The sequence below is a fragment of the Loxodonta africana genome, chromosome 22, assembly GCF_030014295.1.
Source record: "Loxodonta africana isolate mLoxAfr1 chromosome 22, mLoxAfr1.hap2, whole genome shotgun sequence".
Taxonomy (NCBI): Eukaryota; Metazoa; Chordata; class Mammalia; order Proboscidea; family Elephantidae; genus Loxodonta; species Loxodonta africana.
This window is the reverse complement of record NC_087363.1, coordinates 58,120,675-58,147,461: the sequence shown is the minus strand read 5'-3', so window position 1 is coordinate 58,147,461 and position 26,787 is coordinate 58,120,675. Positions and strand designations below refer to the sequence as shown.

Here is a 26,787-nt window from a genome sequence, read left to right as displayed (position 1 = left end):
GGGCCAGAAACTGGCCAAAAGCACACGAAAATAGAAAGTAGAGGGAAGGAGTGTGCTGTCTCATTAGGGGGAGAGCAATTAGGAGTATATAGCAAGGTGTATATAAATTTTTGTATGAGAGACTGACTTGATTTGTAAACTGTCACTTAAAGCACAATAAAAACTAATTAAAATAGGAGATGATATAGGGTCTGCCACTGGAACAGGCTCCTGATGGACTCTGCTTATTCTGTTACAGGGAAACACATTTTATTCTCCAGCTGGGCAATCGTCAAGCTAATTTAAGTGTTTGTGCCTGCAACGTGTTCGATTTTAAGTTGTGCTCACAATGAAATCCATGAATGGGTACACAGAATGGCTACTGAGGTTTGATAGAATTAAGGGTATGTCTTCATCAGAAGTCCCAGGATGCCTTTCCACAGACAGGAATCGGCTCCTCAGCCTCCGGAAACACTAGGAATCTCTGTCCCTAACTTCTGAGTCCTGGTGATGTCCTAACTCCTAACACAACTTCGACCTCTGCTTTTTCATTTGAATATATCCTAGAGCTGCTCTGTCGGTAGACTCCACATGGGCCAAGAGACAGGGCAATTTAGCAGGACAAAAAAAAAATCGAAGTAATAGGAGTAATTAACTCCCATTTTTATACTCTTGGAATTTGACACATGCTCAAATTCTGGCAAAATGTCCAGAGGAAACTGCTAACAGTGCATAACTCTTGTCCTGGTGACTATAATTCGGCTATCTAAACACACGCACAAGGCATAAACCATTTTGAGGACAAGGCGCAACAACGACAAGGAAAATGATTAAAGTCACAAACCTCTGAAGCTTCTTCAGGGCCAAGAATGTCTGCCCCTAGGCGTGACAATGATGAATACTTGTTGACCGAGGTGAATGGTGACTGACTAGAATGTCAGGGGACTCTTGTGCCCTCAAACTCACTTCTAGGTTAAGTTCTGCAGGTGTTCGACCCACACCAACGAAGCTTATGTGCTCAGTTTCCTTTAGAGAATTTCCTAAACATGGGAGGAAGGTGCTGCTGATAAATTGTTTCTTTAGTACCACCTGAGATAAGATGGCTGCCGCTTCACAAGGCTCACCTCTCTCTCTCACGCCTCCTTTTCCTTGTTTTCTTACTTCCTTGACATCTCTTTTGCCACCCCCCTTCACCCTGGCTGTGACCCCAACAATCCAACTCTCTTCCATATTTTCTGATAATAAAAATTGTTATATTCTACTAGCATCATTTAGGAATTTAAAAAAATTTTGGGGGGGGTAGGTATTACGTTTGCTAATGTTACTCACGGATTTAGATTTGTGCGTTTTGCTTACATATTAAAGGAAATACCATCAGGGCCTTCTTTTGAAAATTATTTTTATACTGTAAAAAGGGATTTTTGTAAAAATAAAGTTTCTAGACTCCACTTTAGAATGTGATTTTAAAACAACTGGACCAAGTATCCACCTTGACCAGACCACTGTGCTACCATGAGGTATTAATATCAAGACCTTCACGTGAACAGCACTTAACAGTTTGTAAAAGGCCTTCACGTGTATTTTCTCATCGAATCTGCCACATCCTGTGACGTGGGTGTTCATTATTCCTGTTACCCAGACGAGTAAACTGAGGCCCTGAAAAGTCACAGATAATTCACTCAGGGCCACAAAACCAACAAGTTAGGATGTATGAGGGGAAAAGTTTGTCTTCCGACTTAAAACCCAGTGTGCTCTTTCCCACTCCATAAACAATCTCTGAAAATGGAGAATGGGTTTCTTAAGATGGAATCTGTGATGAGCTTACGGAAATTTCACTCCTCCATTCAACGGCCTTTGTGTGCCGTGGGGTGTGGAAAGGCCTGAGAATTCTCAATTTAGGGCCAGCGATGAGGCCACACTTACAAATGACCATATATGCTGCAGAATGGACTCTGACTCATGGCGACCCCATGTGTGTCAGAATAGAACTGGGCTCCATAGGGCTTTCAATGGCTGGGATCCTTCAGAAGTAGAGTGCCAGGGCTTCTTCCAGGCGCCTCTCGGTGAATTCAAACTGCCAAGCTTTTCGTTAGTAGTGGAGAGCTTAACCACTTAGGCCACTCAGGGAATCCTTAGGGACTATTAAAAAAACAACAACAAAAAAAAACTCTTTTTCCGTCCAGTTGATTCTAACTCACAGCGACCTTGTATGTTACAGGCTAGAACTGTTCCATAGGGTTTTCTTGGCTGTAATCTGTTTTTTTTTAATCTTTATGAAGTAGACTGCAGGCCTTTCTTCCACAGTGCTGTCGAGTGGGTCCCAAATGCCTGCCTTTAGGTTACCAACCCATTACAGACGGCTTTCACCACTAAGGGACCCTTCAAAGGCCATGTAGTTGTAAGTTGCCATTGAGTTGATTAGGACTCAAGGGCCATGGTGGTGGTGGTGGGGGGGGGAGCTAAAAGAAAATTAAAGTGTCTCCTTCTGTATTTCAAAACAGGAGGGGTCCTCTCAAGCTTGAGATATCAGAACAAGCTTCATGGAGTAGGTGGCCTTGGCTCACCCTCAGTCCATCTGGAAAGCATGAGCTGGGAGGGATCTTGGGGATTGGAGAGACAAGGGGCTTGGCTGCCCCGGCTGAGCGCACACATGTCCACATGTCAGAGAACAGTGGGAGCTGGTGCTGACACCAGTGAACTGGTACCGTGTGAGGGTGGGGGTGGGGGTGGGGGCCGTCACTGTATATTTGGCTATATTGCTGGAATCTAAAATACAGGTTTAAATTATTAAGGGTCCTGGAATGCCACAACCATTTTGAAAACTGCCTGTCAGGATCAGAAAGATACTTGGAGGAAGGATCTTCAAACCAAGTGTCAGAAATGAAAGATGGGCCTGTGTGACCCACCGTCACTCCGCACGTGTATCAAGGATGAATCACTTGGCATTCAACCCACGGTTCAAGCCGGCAGGGTGGCGGCAGGCAGGGCTGCGTGGAAGTAGATGCCACAAACTTATAAAATAGGAGCCCACATTATTTTAAGTTTCTGCATTTTGCCTCCATATTAAAGGAAAATACCATCAGGGCCTTCTATTCAAAATTATGATATAATGGGGTGAACCTTTTTTTGAACTCTTTTGTGAAAAGCATAAAGCACCCCAGAGCAGTCCGGAGACCATATTTTGTGCAACGGCAATTCTTCTAAATATAGAACTGAGAGCAATCACGAGAAGGATGCGAGCGATGTCCTTGGCCGCTCCACAGAACAGGCGGATGAGAAAGCTGCTAAGAGGGTTTTGCATTGAAATCCTGCACTCCCTGATTTAGCAGAAGGCTTACTTGGGCTCTCCTGAGTGGGATGCCAGAACAGACCGAGACATGCATTCTGAAGCCTGTGGCTTCACCTTGGCCGAGGCCTGCCTTCACAGGTACACAAATTCTCTGAACTCTGGGAATTTCTCTTTTTGACCAGGTAGAAGTAAATTGACTTATCCAAATTTGGGCTCTAATATTTGTCAGATAATCACAGGCCGATTTCTTTCTTTTCTTTCTTAACCTCATCTTCACAGAAGAAACATAAAAGAGGAGATCTATAAACATTTCAGATTCGTAATATACTACTTCCTCTAGGTTCTTCTAAGCGGAAACTTTGCTCTTGAGAAAAGGTGAGCATCTACTAAAAAGCAATTTTCTCTGTCAGGAGGGCTCGCCGGGCACTCGGTCGCAGCTGAAATGTGTTTTAATAAGGTCTTTTTCTCCTTTACAAGGCCGGCTCGCTTTCAGCTCCGTCCCACAGCAGAGCGGAGGAAGATGGCTCTCAGATATCCTTTGTTACCCTAATCAGAGCCAGAAGGGCTGTATTGACTTTCAGGCCTTGGGGAGTTGTAGTTCTTTTGTATCCATCTCATCCCAGAAATCAAGTTTGATTAATTTGTCATCAAGGAAAATGTGTGATGCCCTCGGCGCCAGGCCTTTGAAGTGTGAGGATGAACTCGGGCTGCGAAGCCCAGGTCAGCAGGCGAAACAGCAGTGGCGCCGAATCGAACAAGTTCTCCTCCTCAGAGCTGCCTGTTCTCATTTAAAGCTCCCTTTTTTTTTTTTTTTTTTTTACCTTTTCCACACAAGGGTTCCGAGCTCGATCGCTCCCCGTGCAGGGTCCCATTTTAACTTTTTTTTTTTAATATAATTATCATGGCTACAAAGCAAGCAAGACTCCGAAAACATTCAGCTGCTCCACAAAGCAGAGGAGGTGGAAGGGTTTGACCTCCCGCCAATCTTAAAAGACCACTGAGAGTGGGAGAGCCGAGAAGGCCGAACGTGGCGTCAGCACGTGCTTCCGGAATGAATAATGGCGGAAGGGGTCTCCAGCTGGGTCGCGGGGCAGATGCTCATTTATGATGCTCTGGTCTTGTTAACCTGCACTTAGTGGAGTTCCCAAACTGCTGAAAATGCATAAGATAGTGGCCCCAAGATATTATTTAATCCGAGACTTAGTGTCATATTTCTTGTTCAGATGCTATGTATGCTTTATAAAGAGTTACAGGGCTTTTAAAAATTACAGAGTAAGCAATCTTTATAAATTCCACAGTGTAAGAATCCCCATATTTAACATGCTGGTGCACAGGCCCTTTTATGATTGTTGCCCCTCAGGTATATACATAAAGACACTGAGAATTATCCAGCACAAGTTAAGGGCTCGCTTGGTTTTTAAAAGATGTTTGAAAAGCGCCAACAAATTATAAACAGCCTTTGTGGTTACTGAGTCCAGTGTCAAAACTATAATTAGAGAGTTTTAAAACAATAATAAGATTAGTGAAAACACTCAGCTTCAGAATTCTAGAATTAAAAAAAAAAAAAACCTGCTTATGACAACATTCAAATATTCCTTCATCCAAGCACATACTGAGTTTGTACTATGTGCCAGGTATGTGGAACTCAAGGATGTTTAAGACATACTTCCGCCTTTCTTTTTGTTTAGTAGTTCAAAGTTTTAATGATATTTATCAATCCACTAAGTCGTAAGTCCCATGAAGCTGGGATGATGTCTTGTTTATTGGTGTATCCCTAGTACCTAAACACATTGTAGTTGCTCAGTAAATACTTAGTGAATGAATGACTCAATATCATCCATATTGACTCAGCTACACTGACGCCTCTCAGCTTTCTTTTAAGGTAACCAGGATTAAAAATATGTGCATGTAATATAAGGAACTCATGGGAGCTTCCCACAATCCTTCCTCCAATGGCAAGTTTGAGTGCCTATGATCACAGTGACCAATATGGGACTTATGCTTCAACAAGCATTTGCTCAGCCTAAAAAGAAATTTCATCAACTGAAACTCCTTCTTACATTCCTGAGTAATAATTTTTTTTTTTTTAATAATGGTAATAATGTCCTTGGAAAATAGAAGATTCATAGAGATCCTAAATTGTTTTCATGGCAAACTGATTCAAAAGTCAGGTACAGAGAAGTCAAGTAAGGAGGTATATTTGTTTTTCCCAGAAATAGTATGATGAGATGGAAAGATCAGTGAACAAGCAATTAGGGTACTAGTGGGTTTGACCAGAGTGTTGTTACCAACTACTTGTAGGACCACAAACAAGTTATGCTAGGTCAATACCTCAAGAGCAAAGTAAGTAAGTTCCACTGGATCAGTTCAATCTCCTTAGCGTATGGACAAATTAATACAGCCAACCAACAGAAGTACCATTTGCTAACTCTCTACCACGGGCAGAGAGTTGAGCTGGGTGCTTTATACATGTTCCTTACTTTGAAGAGCTTTACTCTTCTACAGAGCATCTTCCCTTCTACAGATGGTGAAACTGAGGCTCAGAAAATTTGAGTAACTTGTACAAGGCATAAGCTAATGGATTTCCACCCAGTAAAGGCAAATACTACACAAAGCTAATCATTCACATTCAAGGCTAAATTGGACTTCCCAGATGCATTCCATCTAGAAAGAACCCCACAATCTCCCTGTAGCTTTAAATGGCGAAGCCACCAAACCTTTTACCAGGACACCTCAAATGCTGGTCAAAGAACCAAATTCTACCCTCTCTGCTCATCTACTTTCCAATTTCTTGTAGAAGGATTTGCAAACACAAATAGTTAAAGGTCACCAGTAAGAAGCAGAAGAGGGATTTTGCATGATCCATCTGTGCTGGGATAATCCAGATTTGGCCGTGAATACATTTAAGGGCCCACACTACACCAGCAATTCCTTTTCACCTGCCATCCACACCAGTCAAATGTGTTATTCTTGTACATTCTTTGCAGTGGGTGTTAGGCATGTGTCTCTACAGATTGGGCACTCAATAAGTGAGACAGGAAAGCAAGCTTCAAATAGAAATTTTTACAATTCCCAGTTAAAATCTTGAGAAAATAAGCAAGTAGATGGTGTGTCCTAGTTGTAAACTGGTTTCAAGACAAATCTGCTCATGTGGGGCCAATGCAAGAGACAGATTTAAAAATGGATAGTTTTCCACATAAGGTATGGACAATGGAAAAATTAGTGGTTTTAACAGCCAGGAAATTTGAGGATGTGGCTTCAACTTTGCCACCAACTGCTTATGAGACCTTAAGCAAATTATTTAAAGTTTCTGGGTCACTCTGTCACTTCTTCATCTGTAAAATGAAAAGGTTCCGCTAGACCATCTACTTTTCCATCTTCTTCTTAAAGCTGTAGATCCCCTTTTTTTTAATGGACTCTTACAAGGAACCTCAAAATTCTTAGACATCTTGCAGTCTTGTACTCCCATCCAGGCAGCCTAGCATCAGGAGAACTAGCTGCAGCCATAAGGACTTTAGACATATTTCGGCTCTGTGGCTTACTAACTGTGTGAGCTTGAGCAAGTTATTTCACCTCTCTAACCCTCAGTTTCCACATATGGAAAATGGGAACAATAATAATAAAATCAACTTCATAGGTTTTTTTTTTTTTTGAGAATTAATTCATGTGCTTAGATGTCATGTAACTCCACATGTTAGCTTTTATGATTATTATGGATATTATAGCTATGAACAGAGCTGCTCACTATAGCAAAGGCATGTCAAACTCTGCCCAACCACTAACTTATGGGGGAAGCAAATGATTATAGAATGTCATTTTTCACTTACCATTTAAAGGACTTACAGAAAGCTTTTCTGAGCCCAACTTTTCATAAATAGAAGAGCTTCTATATATAAAAAGATAGAAGAGATGTTTATCACTTGCGTGAATAAAAAAGAAATGCAAGCAAGTGCCTACCGTAAGACAGAATAGCTATGACTTTAGTGGCGAGTGAGGGGGCTACAACTGGGTGATCCATGGGAAGGGGGCTCCTGGGGCACCTGGCAAAGTCGGATTTCTTGACCTGGATGCTGATATAAGGATGTTCTATTTATAACAATTCACTAAGCTACAGATTTGTTTTGTGTCGTGTTCTGCATCTTTGTTTTATTTTACAATAAAAAAGGTTTTAAAAAGTGACATTTCATAAAAGAAAATCAATGAGTACATAAATTATGCATACTGGCTTCCAAAATGTTAAAATTTGGCCACACAACGCATGTTGAGTGTGGGTGTTACTGTTTTACTACACCTTTTAAAATGCCTTAAAATATAGGAACTTTTGTTTGCAGCATCAAAAAGTATTTCTGCAGAAACAACCTCCTGGAGAACACTCTTTGAAAACTCATGGACCTCTGTTAAATTTTTATTTACGATGCCATGATGTTCGGTTTAAAAAATAGATGCATTCTGAGAATCAAAGTCTTGTTCTTCATAACTTGACTATTTTCTGGAAGCACCAATTATTTCTGCCTTAAAACGGTACCACTCTTTCCATGTACAACCTATATTTCTATCATTTTTCTTTGGTAAGAGTGAGTCATAAAACCCAGAAGTTTCCTAAGACCTGAACCTTTTCTCTTGGTCTACACTTTCTAGAATTCTATCTGGGCAAAAAATAAATGATTTAAGTCTTCTGAGTTAAAGAGGAAATTGGGGAGTAAGGGCTTGCCCACATCTCTGAGCTGGGAGGAGCACACACATGCAGCCACACCATCTGTATAAATGGTACCAGAGTTCAACATGCTTATGATTATAAAAGCTTATGATTTATGCTTGCTAGTTAAATATGCTTATGATTTAAACTTATTTTCTCTGGCAAGAAATAGGCTAGTCAGCACTGCAGCCTAGCTGGCTGATGGGAAATAGATACATATTTCAATGATACATATTTTAACTTGCTGAGCCTTGTAAACGCTACTGTTTTCTTTTCTTCCAGTAACAAAAGACCTATCATCCTGCAGGATTCCAGAGATTTTTAATACAGTCACTAGTGAAAAGCAGTTTAAAAGTTCTTAAATAGCATTTATCACACTATAAGTCACTGGGAAAGAAAAGACTCATGGTCTCAGCCTTCAAAAACCTAGATTTTAGGTGGGGAGGCAGAGAGTACGCAAACAAAGCAACCAAGAACACATTCCAAACGTGCACTGATGAACACTAGATGATTAAGTACTCACAGACTACCTGGTATTCAGTATTCAGACTCAAACAGGAGAAAGAGGTATCAGGCAATATTAAAGCCTTCAGAGTACCATGCCCGACCCTCAAAGATTTCGTAAAATGCACTGTGTTAAAATTAATCGGGCGTCACATATGTAATCTTGGGCTGCTTACTTCTATGGTGAGAAATGAGGAAAAGCTGCAGATTAATTAAAGAAATAAGTGTCTGCTGGGTTCTTTATTATTTTTTGTCTTTAAAGAGATACATTAGCCAGCCAGAAAGGAAGTGTAAATTCACTTTATATACGTAGCTATAGAGGGACACTTGAATCTCATGGGCAAACTGGAGGACAAACAGAAATAAAAGTAACTGAATTATTCTAAAACGGAACCATTCTTGGTTAAGGGTAAAGGAATGTAATTAAAATAAGTTAAATGTTGTTTTCTAAGAAATCAAGATGTACCTATTGCCAAATGTATTGAACAAGGGAGTGTAAGAAAGAGAAAGAGCTGCTTCCCATCAGAGTAACACAGAGAGCCTAGTAGGTGTCAGGGGCTTTATACACATTAGAGCGGGTGGGCAGAAAATGTCAATATGTGCTGGAATAAACAGTTATGGTCATGACCATATGCATATGCAGAACCTAATTACGATTGAGCAGCGTGGCTGAGGAAATGACATGAGATTTTAAGCACAGGGAATGCAATAGGTATTTCCATATTATAAGAAGTCAAATACAGAGTGAGAATTAGTGGCAACAGATTAGAAAAGTTCTCAAAGTTTAGGGGAACAAGGGCTTCCAGAAACTAATGAACACCTAAACAAACTCCGTGAAATTATAACTTGAAGATGGATGGAACACGAATTCATAGCAAGAACTTTTCGCATGAATAGTCTCAACATTTGTGCTAAACACATAAATCACTACATTTCCAAGCCAGAAAAGCAGAGTCTCGTCTTACCTTTTTGCTGCAAAAGGCTGGAATAAAGATTACTGACTTATAGAAGCAACTTTCACATGTATCTTAACATCAAACACAACACACAATATAAAATCAAAAATAACTAGAACAGAAAAGTTTTCAGTCTGACCTTAAAAATACTGAGCAAATCACTAGACGAAGCCAGATCAAAAGGAAGGACATTACACCAGCTTGTAGCCAGATGTGGAAGGGTCCCAACCGCACAGGGCACAGATGGTATAAAATGGGGGGAGGGGTACAACAGATCCCAAACATAAGGCAAATGGACCTGGTGCAACTTCACAGATAAGACAGTTCTAAAGAATGAGTAACTTTCAATGCAACTGATAAGATTTTAAATTGGGGACAAACAGTACTAGATACCCCAACCTAGGGTCTCCTCACTGGTTTAAGGTCTGAAATTCTTTTGTGTAATCATTTAAAGGAAACCAAACTCTCAGTCAGGAGGTACACAAAGTGATGGTGACTTGTTATTAAACGAATACTGAGAAAATAGTTACAATTTATTTTTAAACCATACAATGGTTGTGAACCACATTAGAGGTCTGAGAAATTTGGGGGGAATTTAATGTATGCTCATAAAATTAATAGCTTTATATGAGAACAGAAACCCTATAATAAGTTGATGAAACTGCTCAAAGTCCTTGTATATTCTCCATTCAATGTAAAGTGCTAAAATGAACATTTTCACCTTCATTAAAAGTTGCTTCTTCAAATTAAAAAGAGGTACGATTATTTTTCTATGGAAAACTTAGAAACACCATATTGACTTCACGCTTATTTCCATAATGCAGTTGCTGGCTTAGGACATCCCAAATAAACCCGTGTTCCAAAGTACAAGTTCAAGAAAAGTTCTCTGACTTCAATATTAGAAGCTGACATTTTCATTCCTTTAAAAATCCTGCATTCCTTTAAATGAGTTGACTTTTTTTTTTTTTTTTAGGGCAGCAACCAAAACAAAAACGTTGAACACAGATTCCTTCAACATCATGATCTCGGAAGGACACAAGAGCATAGAATATCCAAAAGGCCACTTCACTGGATATTCTAATAAGGTACATTCAACATACACATATACAATGGGACTCTAAATTTTAGTAGCAATGATGGACAAAAAAATATTGACTTCACAATGACTTTTCCTTATCATTCCTGTGGGCTGGGAAATAACTTCTTGGATTTTTTTGGACACTTCTATGTATTCAAGAATCCCTCCGGTTTAGTAACAGCTTTGCTGAGCTACGTTTAGAAGTGACAATTAATTTTAGTGGAAATTCATTCCCAGGCTACTTTGATAGCCATTTGAAGAGTTTTGCGTTATTTTACATGCAATTTTATAGCTCTGTAACGTTCATTTAATCTTGTTCAATGATGCTGAACCCTAGATGCCATAAGACATTACAGAAAAGCAGTTAGTGCACATATGGAGTGACTCCTTTTTTCTGAACATTAATTTTTCTCTTAACAGGCTGAAATGGTATTTAGAAAAGAAAAAAGCCACTACTCTGTATTAAAGGTTTTTATATTATGGACTTCCAGAGATGGGCTACCTATTACTGCTGTGGTCCTAGCCATAAAGTCCTTATTTATGAGCACCATCTACTCAAGTCTTGGTAATAATGGCTTTCTCCAGCCTTCATAATATTGTTGGTATTATACAGTCAAATCAGGTCACCTGAGAGAGCTTGGGGGCGGTGGGGGGGGGTAAAGGGAGGAGGGAGTTCCTCATTTGTCATATGAGGGGGTTGGATAATCAGGATTTCTCAAAGTGAGGTCTAAAGACCTCAGCATTAGAATCACTGGAGTGCTTGCTAAAAATGCAGACAAAATTCTCGTGACTGAGAATCTCAGGTTGGGGTACTGGAGACATCCACATATTAAATAAATACCCCAGTTAGCCTTCGCCATGCTTAGGTTTGAGAAGCACTGGTAGATGATCTCAAAGGTTCCTTCCACTCTAGAATTCTACGAGCCTGTGAGTTTTCCTTTGAAAACAGAGCTGTGTCAGTAAGATGGAAGTGTCTCTACCACACAGTAGGGTGACTTTTAGCCTGAATGGCTCAACCTAAATAAGAAGTGTTCTGAGATTTTGATGCAAATGGAAAAATAATAGAAAACAAAAACAGAACAGTATAATCAGATGTGTCCAGAATCTATCTGGGCTTTTTGTTCCTGCGAGAAGTAGAAAGGGGAGTCCACTCTACTTGCTATACAGAATAGAATACAGGGTCTCAAATACACTTTTCACCGCACCTCAATCCCTATCTTTTTCCTCTTTATCCTCTGATTCCTCCCAGCTATTGAGGCAATTATCTGGGGTTTTTACAATCCTGAGTCACCAAAGTCGTAAGCAATTTTTAATTGATCAGAATGTATTCTTTTAAGAAATAAACCACATACAGGCAGTCCTCTACTTTCATATGTTAATGAGTGAAATCTTACAAAAATGTATAACGTTGGAACAGTGAACCATAGACTTACATTTTTAAAGGGGGGCTGCATATGCAAAAAGCTAAAAAATATATAAAATTCTAATTTTAGTCCTCCTTTTGGGTACAACATTTGATGAAAATATTTCCAGTATTTCCTACATATTCATTTATTTCATTCTTTCTCTTCACAACCTGTTGACTTGCTGACAGGCCCAAAGAGAGCCTAAGAGTTGAGATTTTTAGCACACCTGGAGAGTTTTATCCTGGCCTTATTTTTATTAGGTATATGAAACCAAAATTTATTATCGCTAGTATCATTTTTACATTTTCTAATCACATTTTTTATAAAACCCTAAGAACAAAATGCAGTAGGATCTTAAAATAATCACACAAATGTCGCTGGATAAATGCTGATAAAAACTGCTGAGCCAGAACCGTCGGCTGGAAGGCAGCGCCACCATGTGACCGCTCCAAATGCTGTCAGCCTTGTGTAAGCACAAAAGTTGGAAGCCTTGAAGAGTGGAGCATCTAACTGCAAAGGGCCACCCTCTTGTCATAATCAGGTTACTTTCAAACACCACACTCTAATGCCACTTCAGTCACTGACAGCAACTGATGAGCTACAATGAGGGTCTCTGATTAGGTATAGTCAGATCAGTGGCCAGATATTTAGTTGGTGATCGGGGCGACTAGTTGGGGGAGGAAGGGGTGGTTAGGTTGACAGACTGAATATTCTTAGTTTAAGGAGGCTTAGACTGGGATATAACCTACAGACTTCAATGCCTGGCACTGTTGCCTTCTAGTTTTATATCCTTTTAACTAGAGACAGGTTCAGTCAAGGCTTGGCTGGCACACTGTACAGTAAGACCTGTGAAAGCCAGAACCTGTGTAAGGCGGAAACCTGTAAGAGAAGGAAAACTCAAATATTTTCCACCAAAACAAATGACTGAAAAGCAGTAAGACTGACCCTCTCAAAGGCGGAAAACTTAGGAGACCTGGAAAGACAAGGCAGTCCCACTGAGTTCTGGCTCTCACAGGTTTCACTGTATATTGTATCTACCAGACCCAGTTATACCAAAAGTTTCTTTCAACTATGAAGTCTGGTGCTGTGTGGACAGTGTAGACTTGAGCTAAATTCAAGAAGAAGGCTAGAAGTTTAGAGCCAGTCTAAACTTATTCAAAGTCTACTAGAATCGTGTTTTCCTACCCATCAATCGTACCATACATTTAATAGCAATGTACATGTCAAATGTAAATTATACCCTCATTTTAGAAATGTGGAAAAGTGGGAGGAAAAGGAAATGTGAACACTGACTAAGTCAGCACGTCCGAAAGTGCCTATGAAAAAAATCAAAATGTAGACAAGTTATTTTAAACAGGGATTATTCTTCCTTTTTGGCTAAGTGTAACTTTCCTGATGTAAGCAAGCACCTGTGAGATGACAAGCTGGGGAATACTGGGAGAAAGAGCATATTGCTTTCAATCCGATTTCCTGGCACTGTATCACAGACCTGAGGATCACAAAGACAAGCAAGTCAGCGCTCTGGCTTCTGTGTGGCTCTTTGCCGGGAGCACCAGGCTGCACCTGCAAGGACTTGGCTGAAAAGAGGGGACTCTACTGGAAGTTAGTACTGTCCCCAGCACTGGCTGAGGTCGGTAAGCCACCCTAGCACAAAAGTCATAAGCCACACAAAATTTTTCCTGGTATCTCAGACAAGCATTAGCTTCTTTAATCTAAGAAGGTAATGAGAGATTTTTAAACTGACTACATCAGCTTTTTACATCAGCTTAGTTCATACAAAGTCTCTTATGAACTAAATATTCAATTAAAACAATTTCCAGAGGAAAATCTGACAAAATCCTCTCTTAAAAGTAATTTAGATGATACATTCTTAACATTAAGCAAATTAAATCTTTCTCACAGTATTTTCCAAAGGGTCAGAAATAGTTGCAGAAGTTTACTGAGACAAGATCAGCTTTATGTGTTGCTCATGTTCCATGATCATTAACAATAGAAACCAGAAAAAAAAAAATCAACGTGAGCCTAACATTCCTATTTATTTTATTTTACTTCAAAGGCTACATACACACAAAAGTTGAACACATCATCACAAATCCTTTAAATAAAGTTCAAAAATAAAAATACGTCAAAACCCATTTACTTCAGGAAATATATGTGACAATTTCAGTGAAGATAAAGTCAACTGTATCCTTTTTTCTAATCTATCAGAAAAATACTTATATTATAAAAAAGAATTTTCATGTCCAGAATAATTTTTATAAATCCTTGATGAATAATTTAAAAACCAGTTGGACGTTAGTACAAGGTTTAGAGAAACAAGCCCTGGGCTTTGGAGAAATGGATTGGGTATCATACCTCATTTTGAATTCACTGAAGAATCTCAAGTTTAGAAATAAATTTTTGTGTGTGTGTGTGTGTTTTTAAGTCCGATCATCGTTATGGTTGATGTGGTTAGCAGTGAAAGCAAAGGGCACAATTTTTATAGATATTGTTGAAAGTCCTTTAAAATGTGTGAATGGAGAATGTTATTTACAAACACCTGCTGGAGGCTTGAAGTGACCTCATCTCTCTCTGCTGGTCAATATTGCAAGAGGAATTAAGAATCCTGGATACAAGGACAGTCTGGGTGCGTGGCCCTTTGGTGAAATGTATAAGTACATGCTAGCTCCTGGGACTCCAAAAACAAGCCCACAAAAGGAAGCGTCTTCAAAGGGCCCTGCCCTTATGCAGGTAAATGCAGCCGGAGGCTTGGCAGAGTCCAGAGGAAATGGGTGCAGTCTGAGCATGTCTCAGTGCTCCAGAGGGTGGCCAGGTCCTTCCACTAAAACCGGTAATTCTTTGGTAGCATAAAGCAATGCGTATCAACAATTCCAATGAGTTATACAAACAAAAAGCACTCAAAGTTCAACTTCATGAAGGTTCAGAGTCACCCCATAAATGAGATATAACTTTCTACTCCTAAATAAAAAAAAAATGGGGAGGGGGAAGCTGCCCATTTGGAAGACTATCAATTACGGAAACTGCATACAAGGTGAACAGGAAAAGGGGATCATTTTAACAAAATGTGTTAGCATTGATCTGTGAAGCCCTAAGTGGGTTCACACCCCTGAAATTCAGACAATTAAAATTCAAACAATTAAAACATCACCTCTTCTTTAAATCCGAAATACCAGGTTTCCTATTGGGAGGAATCCTTTCTCAGCACTCTAAGCTTTCCTTTGAAAAGGCCAATTGAAATTCTAGTTGAAAATGCTTCCATCCATAGAGGGTCCAAAAACCTAGAGTTTGATTTATATCCTGAGACTGAACTGTGATAATAGTTACCAGCTTGGGGAACCCAACTACTCTTTTTCTTTTATCATTTAAAAAAAAAAGTTTTAAGAAGGAAAAAGAAAAAGCGTGTGTGCTCTCAGTGCAAAATCAGATTAAGAATGGTATTTCTTTTCCCTGGGACAGAAAAAACAATGCCCAGCTCACAGCCTGAAGGAATGTCACAACAAATACTCAGAAGACAGGTTTCATCAAGCTACTATTCCTCCACGTATAGCGTGGTTTTCCAAAGCAATATTGTCACGGTTATGCACAGTCTCATTAACTAGGTATAGGAGAGCTACTTCCAGGGAACCCAATTTCTTGTGCCTCAATGAAAGAGGAGTAAACAATAATTAGACTGAATAAGGAATTAAAAAGGGCAAAAAAAAAAAAAAAATCAGAGTGAAAAGAACAGAGAATTTAGAAAGCCAAAAAATAAAACTAAACCAAGTACCGTGACGGTAGACACCCACGCAGCCGCCCCCGCCCCCCAGCTGCTACTTGAGTGCTAACTGCCCGATCTGCAAGGACAGAAACCACTCTAAATCGACCAGCTTCGAGAGCTTCGGCAAGTCTTCTCTTCACTCTCCCTCCTGTTAAGACCGTTTCCAAAACCAATCAGCAAAGGACAAAGAATTCTGTACAGAGTGCAATTAGTGTTTTCCACGTCCACCTTCAAAAGCATGATGCTCTTCATGGGCTAAAGGACAGAAAAAAACAAAAAAGAAAAAAAGGAAAGAAAACTTTAAGCGAAGGATGGGGCAACCCTTCTCTAGGCATCTTATTCAGTTTCCCCAAATGTTGGCAAGAACTCAAATACCTTTTTGCCTGTAACTGTTAGCTAAGGCGTGCATTTCCTAAGAAACGTAGTAATGAAAATTAAAACAAGGAATAAACAAGCAGTGGGATGCTGCCTGTTTCTTCTCACTGTGCCAAGAGGATGAGTCATCCTGACAAGCTGCTGAAGAGAGGATGTTGGCTGTAGGCAAGCCCTGCAGGGAAAAAAGCACCCCACAGAATGCATGGGGTGGGGCCCTCAAGTTACCCAAGACAGGGCCCTCCAAAAGCCTGTATTTAAAAATAAAAAAAAAAAAAAAAGAAAGAACAGCATAAAAAACCAAACCCACTGCCGTCAAGTCGATTCCGACTCATAACGACCCTATAGGACAGGGTAGAACTACCCCATAGAGTTTCCAAGGAGCACCTGGTAGATTCGAACTGCCAACCTCTTGGTTAGCAGCCATAGCACTTAACCACTACACCACCAGGGTTTCCAGAACAACGTAAGGGGGTAGCAATTATATTATGCCCTCCCCCACCTCTGAACTCCCACTCTGGGAAATGACGTTTCATAAAATTGATGGGTCCTTCCCCCCGCCGCCCTTCATCCTCAGTTGGGTTTTTTTCTTCAGTGGATTTGCAGCCCTATTGTCTGGCTGACAAAATTACTAATTACAGTTAGGAATGCTAGAATTAAAAAATTATGCTACCAAAAATATTTCCACATGCTTGCAGTTTGTTTTAATGTGGAGGGTGGGCAGTGGGAGTATTATTAGGAAATATGTAACATTTCCTCCAAGACAAAAGGCCTAGTCTGAAAATCTACTTTCTTGACCTGGTTAACCATCATGAAGCAAGGTCAGGCCTTGGATCCTCTTCTCTTCAAGTGGAAAAGCTGCTGAGGCTTGGGGTCTGACCAAGCATGGGGTGACTCAGGATCGTGTGTGCTGCACTCCCTACCCATCTCTACCCCCACCCGCCGTGAGTTGTGTCCTCTAGGAGGGCAAAGATGGCAGGGGCCATTTTTACCCCTTAAAAAACCAGCTGCCGTCAAATCAATTCTGACTCATGGCGACCCCACTGCGTCAGAGTAGAACTACGCTCCATGGGGTTTTCAGTGGGTGTTTTTTTCTGAAGTAGATGGCCAGGCCTTTTTCCCGAGGCACCTCTGGGGGGACTTGAACCTCCAGCCTTTTGGTTAGCAGCTAAGTGTATTTGTTCTCCATTCTCTGTTTTTAACATGGACTAAATTCTTCAGGCTATTGCTGGGGGTGGGGGGGGGGGTGGGGGTAGAGGATAAATATTTTCCCTTCGAGATCATCCTGGATGTTTATTTACCCCAACCTACCCTTCACGTGGATAAACCACTGTAGGGGAGGGCCACGTAGAGCCGGAGGGTTACCCCGGGTCTGCCAAATTCCTAGAGTGGCCTGTAATCTGAACTAATTTAAATGAGCACTTCTCACAGCTGTGACTACACAAATGTTTCACTTTTTATGATTTCTTTTTTAAAGAAGGATTTTAGGGCAGACGCTAAATAAAATGTGATTTGCTCTGCAATAAAATATACAGTCCAGCTGGGTCAAGTAGAGGAGCCGCAGAATAACTCTGATGCGAGTCTCTAAATTACAAATCAAGAGAAGTGGGCTGTCCAGAGATTTTTATTACTTCTAGGTGTGAGGGACAGTCTGGGGTGGTCACAGGTGAGACACTGAAATACTAGCATTTTGAAAAGTTATGGAGATGGCAGAACAAAACATTCAGAACTGAAAGTATCCTGAGAGATACAGGAAGTTCTGTCAGCCTTTGGTTAGACTTAATAGAAAGGGAATAAAGAAATGCTCGAAGCCAGGGGTCAGCAAACTTCTTCTGCAAAGGGTTGGCTGTAAATATTTAGGCTTTGCAGGCCATATGGTCTCTGCAACAACTATTAACTCCCACTGCAGCATCAAAGCAGCCACAGACAACGTGAAAAAAATGAGCACAGTTGTATGGCAATATAACTTTATCTATGGACACTGAAATGTGAATTTTATATAATTTCTACGTGTTACAAAATATCCTTTTTTGATTCCCCCCCCAACCACTGAAGAAGGTAAAAGCCAGTCTTAGCTGTGGCTGGTACTTAAACAGACAGGTGGGGAAGGGGGGCAGATCTGGCTCTCAGTCTATAGTTTGCCAACTCCAGCTCCAAACAATTCTCACGTCAGAAAACACATTTGTTATTCAGCTGCTCTGAAGAGCTGAACAGAATTTGGGGGGATCTCTGTACAGTGGGAGCTTCTCAGTCAAGTAATTGATGTATATCTAAATCATATGTAATTTCTCAGTCGCCCCATCTTCACCCCCCTGCTGGCGACCTTGACCAAATATGCTTGGGATCTTGCTACACGCAAAATCTACCCTGTCACCTAAAAAAAAAATAGCTCCTGTAAATTTGGGACTTCTTAAACCAAGACCCTGGTCACAATACAAAGTAAAAGCATGGAGTTGGCCATTTCTGACTTAGCTCACCCTGAGATCAGTCTTCATCATGCCGTGACTGAGATTTCTGCCCCAACCTCATTTTTCAACATGAATTTTGCAGCACCTGGTGTATTACCCTATTGAGTAAAGGACTGCCTGCTTACAAGAAGTAGAGAATTGCTTGTTTTCCAATCCAAATTTTTATTTGAATAACCTTTGAGCTTTTAAATGTTGATTTATGCCATTAAAACATGGATTTCTACTGAGACCTGTAGTGGTTCTACATGACTCATGAATTTACAACGGCATCTACCTTTAGGGTGTCTATTCAGCTTGATTCAACTGGCCAAACTGCAACTCTTTTTTCCCTTGTTTGGCTTTTTTCTTCCCCCCAGCAATCACAACAGCTAGTTACTAAGCAGTGAATCCTCCTGCCCTTGTTCAGTCTTACCTGATGAACGCCATGGCCCTAAAAACTAGCCTAGCCGCTCTGAGGTCTAATTAGCTAAGAAAGCACTCAGGTGAGCCTGCAGCTCACCAACATGTTACCTGGACGTTGAATTATAGAATTTTAAAGCAGAAGGAACCTTGGAGATCATCTAAGACCAACCTCCTCCATAGTCAGATGAGAAAAGTGAAAGGGTGACAAGCTGTGACTTGCTCAAGGTCACTGCTGAAGTGGGACTAAAGTCCAGGGTGCTGGACTTTATTACCCCAAATGTAAATCTAAAATTGCCTTTCTCCTCTTTTGAGTCAACACAATCAGAATGTGGACCCTGTTCAAAGGTGGCAGAGAATGTTTTAGACCCTTATATAACTGGCAAGGGAACACACCTCCTTTCTGGAGAGTTTCTGCCAGACTTGGTCCTGTGGAGTCAAAAAAAGAGAAAAACCCTTGGTGACCTTTCAATTAATATCTGGTTTGATAGTACAATTAATATTCCCTAAAGGATAGAAATGGCATCTACAGATTTGCAATTTCCACACCGCACAGTCAATAAGTGACTTCTGCAGAGCCGTCTTCCTAGCTCTTTTATCCAAACTTGCATTTAAAATTCAGAAGCTCAGCCCCAGCTGAATATCTGCCTCGCCAGAGCAGCCTGATGGCTTAAAACCGAAATCACGTGACCAGTGATTGTATGATTCCTTACAGGGAGGCCTTGGTTTCAATTTCTCTATCATGCTAGGATGATTCGGAAACAAAATTTAATTTTTTCTCCTTTCTTGGCAAGGGGTTGAGAAAAGTGAAACGATAATGAAAGTGAGAAGAATATCCTCTATTTCAACAATTTTAAGATGTACTCTCCCCACCCACCCCCAAATTTGAAGTGCTCTGAAATCAATAAAAAGTCATAGTTTAATTGGGAGCCTTTTCATTTTCTTTCTTAGTAACACTAAAATAATGGGGCTTCTTATCACGAAGGGCATCTTAGATTCAGAGAAATACAGCAGTTAAAAAAAATGAGTTATTGACTCTTGAACAGCTTAGAAAATAGGAAATTTATCATATATGTGTTGGGCTGTCAATTCTTGTCTATAACTCACTGTTAAAAGCGTAGCCTGCAATTTGATCTACCAAATATTGGTTTAATAGCGCTAAGCTGTTTTCATTATGAAAAAGATGACTTTTTAAAGAGAGCACACAAAAGAAATGAACATGAATCATGATGGAAACAATGGGTCCACACACCTATTCGTAACACCGTTAAGGTTTCACTGCTAGGTGGGAATTCTCTCTCCATTCTGCATCAGAGTCCTCGGTAATGAGGAAGTCTGAGGATTGCTGTAGAACACTCAATCATCCCTGTGCTCAGAATAAGTTCCCTCCCCAAATACAGATGTTCTACTTTACACATTCCTGTTTGCGAAGGGATGATTGAGTATCTACCTGCCAGCTCACATAATAACATTTTTGTTTCAAATAGAATGTGATTTTTTTCTTGCTGAGAATGACAAATTGAAGATCAGGTTTAGATTTTTGAAACAACAAATACAATATATATTCTCCTTTCCTGATCCAGGCAGTTAGGCAAAATAAAGTCTCATTTTCATCTCCAAGACTAAACTTATCTTTTTTTTTAAACACTTCAGTGTATTTCATTGAATTATATTCTAAATTACAGAATTTCAAGTAATTCTGCCTTCATCTCACTGGCAACACAGTTACTATTTTTGAAAGTATGATGCTAGAAAGTAATAACTGAAAATAGAGCACTTACGTTTATAAAATACTGCTTTAAAAGGTATGTGGGGCAGAAGTTCATAGATCTTTTCTAGAACAGTTGCTTCACCCACTAATGAGGCATTGACATTCCAGATTTGGACGACATCCTCTCGGTCACGAACGCTGACACTAACTCCTATTACTTCGTCATCTGAGGGGAGGGTGGAGGAACAAAGAAATGAGTGATAATTCTAAGTCACCCTGTAGTATGTTTTAAGCACTTATCATTTTATCTGTACATTATGGATAAGATGAAAAAATGAAGCTGGCACAAGAGAAATCATCATAAATACTTGTCTCTAAGGGGAATCTTTGGAAAAAGTTAGTGTATAAAAGCGGAAGCAGTGACATCCCGTTTATCCAGGGACTTCGATAAACAAAGTGTTCCAGCCAAAGACGTCTTCCAGATAAGTCATTTACCCTTTTTAACATCTTACCAAAGCTTTTTGACTTTCCTACCCTGTTTTGACTGAGACTCTTTCTAAAATGGGTTGCATAACCCTTCCCTGCACTCTGAATGCCAAAGTGGACTCAAATGAACTTTTCCTCGATGCCTTGCTGCCTAGACTGAGAACAGTGAGGATTTATCCTGCCATGCTTTCAGAGACCTTTGGTGTGGTTACAGCTATTTGCCCCAACATAAGCTGGACCCAAGCTATGTCTTCCGAGGTGCCTATTCTGTAGTTGTGGTTTGCTTGTCTGCTCCTTTCCTATGCATTCTTCCTGCTGTCAGGTGCTTCCCTCTAGCAATCCCCCTTCTGGTTTTGTACTTTTAGCCACAGGCTAAAGAACCAAGCAACACATGTTAGCACTGTGTAGAGAGTAAGAGTAAATATCTTCTGAGTTTGGGTCTGCTATTTTAGTCCTTGGAAGTCCCTGAGTGGAGCAAATGGTTTGCCCTCGACTACTAACCTAAAAGTTGGCGGTGTGAACCCAGCTGGTGGTGCCACGAAAGAAAGGCCTGGCAATCTGCTTCTGTGAAGATTACATATGAAAACCATATGGAGCAGCTCTACTCTGTGACACATGAGGTCGCCATGAGTTGGAACTGACTTCATGGCAATGGGTTTGGTTTTATTATAGTACTTTAGGGAGTGGACATTAAGGTATTATCATTAATTCACGTTGTCTTTTTTAAAACTAAATTCTGGATTTGGGGCTGCCTTTTTTTTTTTTTGACTTAAGAAAGGAGGAGCCCTGGTGGTGCAGCAGTTAAGCACGAAGCTCCTAACCAGAAGGTCAGTGGTTCGAACTACCAGCCACTCCACTGGAGAAAGATGTGGCAATCTGCTTCCATAAAGATCTACAGCCTTAGAAACCCTATGAGACAGTTCTACCCTGTCCTATAGGGTCACTATGAGTTGGAATCAACCGGACGGCAATGGGTTTGGTTTGGGTTCTGGATTAGATGTAAGAATGGTGGCTTGGTAAGAGAGGTTTGGTTGTACTGTTACATGCTCCCTTGCAGCCACTCTTTCCACGAACTTGCAGTGAGGTGGCAGAAGTAGAGACCATGACTCCTGGCTTTACATTTTCATGACGGAATAAAACAGGGCCAGGCCTCTGTGCCTGCATACTGGGCATCAATAAGGAAATGCAGAAGCTAAGCAGAATCAAAATTAGGGAATTTTGCCTTAGTTAATACGCTTTGCCTAGCTTGCTAACTATGCCTGCCTCTGTAAATCTACATATTTATGTCACCAGTTTGTTCAGTCATCCTCTGAGGGTTAAAACATTCCAGTATTTAGAGGCAATTTAAATAGGGACATGTCCAATTTACTGAAAGAATTCATCTTGAGTAAAATAATTCCTTTCTTTCCTTCTTCCTTCCCTTGTAAATGAATTTGATCCTGGCTAAATGTGTGTAACTTGACACTAAATGGTCCATTTACATAAATGTTCAAAATCAGGCAAAATTAAGCTACGGTGTTAGAAGTTAGATTGGCGGCCGCCTTTGGGGGGAAGGTAGAGCCTGGAAGGGAGACTGAGTGGCGGGTTGTGGGGGGACTGAATACATTCGGCAACTCGATCTGGATGGTAGTTAGAGAACATGTTTACTTTGTGGAAAGTTATCAAGCCATACGTGTATATTTTGTATACTATTCTGTATATGTGTTATATGTGAATAAAAAGTTCCAAATAAATAATAAATAGTACCTGATTACAGCCATCCAAAGAAATTTATTATCCCATCAAGAGGTGTTTTATGTGCATTTCTTATTTTTAATTTATACTTTAAAGATACACTTGCTAGAGCTCTGCATAAATTTTATGTGAAAATAAAGATGGGAGCTTTACAGTCTACCACTTTCAAGAATGACGGTGAAAACCCTAGATCAGTCTTTCAGGGAAAGCATAGCGTTTCCCCATCTTCCGATTTTGTCCATTTCTGCCCTATTGGTCAGAGGACACTGTAACTGATGGATTCTCAATAGGCTGACCTGTGGATATTTCAGTTTGGCTTGGCTTTTGGTAACTAGGTGGTAACTAGGCACAACCAGGGGACCTACTAGCACAGCCCTTTCACAAACTGCATGGTAAGAAGGCTGGAAGTCTTACGCAAAGGCAGACCCCTTAGCAATCATGTTAATATTCATCAGTAGCATCAACCAGCAAAACCTTGATCATTTCAGTGTACTGGCTGCATGAGACTTTACAGCTAGGAGGAGCCTCTCTTTAAACATGAGGGGAGGGCAGTCTAGAGAGGTTAGCTGACTTGTTTAAAGTTGCACAGCTAGTTAATGGAAGAGCTAATGGTTAATAGTTAAAGGTATTCTAGCTTCCTAAGTCAGCCATAGAACAACAGGTCTTCTTTACTTAATACTGGTTACTTATTATTACTTATGGTATTTTCTCTGGTTCTGCAAATGGGAATAATTCATACAGAACACTTCCTCTCCCTGGGATTTATGTATTTATAACTATACACAGGATACATACTGTGAAGTTACTAACTATTCTCTATTAGATAGAGGAAATCTTTTTTTTTTTAAGACAATTTCATTTTGCCCAGGCTTAAGTGAATAAAAAGTGGTGTAAGAAGTAGGCAAAACAAAAGTGGAATTATTGAAATTGATAGTGAGACGAATCTGAGAACTTTCTGTGGGACTGGCAAAGCCTACATGGCTTCCAAAGAAGCCTGGGTGGCACGAGCAGTTTGCAATTGCTACTCAGCTAAAGGTTGGTGGTTCAAACCAACTCAGTGGCTCTGTGGAAGAAAGACTTGGCGAACTGCTTCCAGAAAGAGTCCAAAAACCAACCAAAGCCAATGCCATCGAGTTGATTCAAACCGTATAGAGTATAGCAGCACCGCCCCATGAGGCTGCCACCATATAGAGTACAGCAGCACCGCCCCATGAGGCTGCCACCATATAGAGTACAGCAGCACCGCCCCATAAGGCTTCCAAGGCTGTCATCCTTACGGAAGCAGATTGCCACATCTTTCTGCTGCAGAGTGGCTGGCTGGTGGGTTCGAACCACCGACCTTTCCATCCGCGGCCAAGCACTTTACCGCTGTGCCATCAAGCCTCCTTCCATAAAGGTTACAGCCAAGAAAACCCCATGGAGCAGTGCTACTCTGTAACACACAGGGTCGCCATGAGTTGGGGACCGACTGGACAGCAGCTAACAACAGGGCTTCCAAAGGCAACACCATGTAAGAAGCCTGAGGGAAAATTACTCAACACCATTGAGTTAAAAAACAAAAACAACTTTCTAAACTCAAAGCTGCACAGGAAAATATTGTTCTAAATGTTACCTCAGGAGTATTCAGAAGTAACTACCCAAGAAGAAAACAAAATTTTAAACTAGCAATTAAATTCTCTTCTTTGAGTGATTTCATGATCAAAACAAAACAAAAAGTACTCATTGAGGCTCTTGGAAATTCACTCAATATTTGAAAATGGTTTCTAAAGTGAAGTCGTTAAGGTCTTAGTGTTATAGCTTCAACTGCAGGACCACGGGTAATAATGGTGAGGGCATCCCCGCCTATGCCTGAAACCCCCTTTGAGGCAGGAGACCAAGGCAGTAACAGGAAGAGGGGGAAGGAGTTGAGAGGGCCAGAAAGGGCTGTGCCTACCTCACTGGACACCTCAGGCCCTTCTGGAAGATTTGAAACAAGTAAAGGAAACCTGTTACTAATTGCATTAACAACCCAACTGATGTCAAATTTTTCTTTTCTTTATTCCCATTCATTTTGGACAGATCACTGTGGATACTACTGAGCTGAGCTATGAGGGAAAAATATGATATGTACGTACATATATGTGTATATAATATACATGTATGATATGAAGCAAAGATGTTTTCAAGCCCTGCGTTTCATGATCCGGTATTTTCTCTCTACCTCTAATAGACAGGTTGGTGAATTATAGCCAACAGGCCAAACCCAATCCTCTTCCTGTTTTTGTAACTAAAGTTTTAATGAAACACAGCCACACTCACTCATTTATGTGCCGCCTCTGGCTGTTCTCACGCTGTAATGGCACAGGTGAGTTGCTGCAATAGAGACTGTATGGCCCCCAAAGCCTAAAATATTTACTATCTGGTCCTTTAGAGAAAATGTTTTGCAACTCTTGCTCTAATATTTTACTCATCTATGTTGATCCATGTGTTTTAGCTGCTCAAGTTTCTGGCTGCTTCATAACTCTGCAGTTTAAAGGATATTTATTTGTTACACTTTACAGAACTAACTGCTAATTTGATTCAAATATTTAACCACACAACTGCAGTTATAGGGGTAGCAAGAAAGTTTGGGAACATGACTGTATCTCTAGAGCATTCTAGAATTCCAAAAAAGAAGAGTTAAAAAAACAAACTCATCCCCCTCTGTGGTGATCTTTCAGTAGATGCTAAACACACACACACACCACCACCACGACCACCACCACCAAACACCAGAGTCACATGAAAAAAAAAAGTAACTTTGTGGTTACAAACAACTTCAAAACATGTGAACAGTGACACATACACACACAGAGACACACACACAACCTTCCACAAGGACCCAGCATGAGGCGCGTGTGCACACACACACGCGTGCGCACACACACGGACACACGGACACGAGGACGCACGTACGGGCAGAGCTGCGTGCTTCTTTACCTGCTGCGGCACAATCTGTGAACTGTTCCCCGATAGTTGCCAACAGCAACTCTTTCCAAACTGTGGACTGATGTGAGAAGAGAGTAAAAAACAAAACAAAACAACACAGACAGAGTTTTAGACTCTGACCTTCAGGAGCTAAACAAGTCACACTTTCTGCAATTTCACCTGCATTTCCCTGCCTGTATCTGGGGCCCACAGACAGCACCCAATCATAGGTGCAAACACAATAATGGCATTTATCTCACTGGTTTACGAACAGCTTTAGAGAGAAAGATACAAGTGATCCAAAGTCTTAAGGACGTTAATCTCTACTGAAACCCCTGATGAAGTTCAGAAGGAACAGGGAAAAATGCATTCAAACGATTTATAATTTCCCAATTTCTTTACCTTTCACCAATTCAAAAAATATCAACTGATTATATTATATTTGAATGACATTAATAAAATCTTTCTCTTCAAAAACATTTATCCCTCTTTCACTCTTTCTTTTTTGGCTTGTAACGTGCTTCAAAAGTCACATAAGTAAAGAAATTAAGGAAATTTCCAGTTTACTGAATTCTAAAAAACCCAAAAAACCAAACTGGTTGCTGTTGGGTCAATTCCAACTCATAGTGATCCTACAGGACAGAGTAGAACTGACCCATAGGGTTTCCAAGCAGTGGCTGGTTGATTCAAACTGTCGACCTTTTTGTTAGCAGCCATAGCTCTTAACCACTGCGCTACCAGGGCACCTGTTGAATACTAACTGTTGCAGTCTAGTCAATTCCGATTCACAGTGATCCTATAGGACAGAGTAGAACTGCCCCATAGGGTTTCCAAGGAGTTGCTGGTAGATTCCAACGGCCGACCTTTTGGTTAGCAGCCGTAGCTCTTAACCACTGAGCTGCCAGGGCTTCTACTGAGTCCTAGAGGCTTGTAAATTTGCATTTCTTTTCGGCATTGTTGATAGCAAGTGACAAAACTTTACGTGTGTGTATGCATTTCCCTGGAA

At 40.6% G+C, this 26,787-nt stretch overlaps 1 protein-coding gene across 2 annotated transcripts in view; it reads right to left on the bottom strand.

The window, feature by feature from the left end:
* Positions 1 to 206: 206 nt before the first annotated feature.
* The window catches only part of EIF4E3 (eukaryotic translation initiation factor 4E family member 3), a 64,424-nt gene continuing 37,843 nt past the window's right edge, over positions 207 to 26,787 (bottom strand). The window contains exons 5-8 of one of the 2 annotated variants that reach the window (XM_023548027.2): positions 25,794 to 25,860; positions 20,686 to 20,841; positions 19,301 to 19,333; positions 207 to 15,920 (exon numbers count right to left, since the gene is read on the bottom strand). In XM_023548027.2, coding sequence (XP_023403795.1) covers positions 15,874 to 15,920; positions 19,301 to 19,333; positions 20,686 to 20,841; positions 25,794 to 25,860 — 303 coding nt within the window. In that variant the 3' untranslated portion in view covers positions 207 to 15,873. The remainder of the gene's footprint in view (positions 15,921 to 19,300; positions 19,334 to 20,685; positions 20,842 to 25,793; positions 25,861 to 26,787) is intronic. The other variant, XM_064275158.1, reaches the window with a different exon arrangement.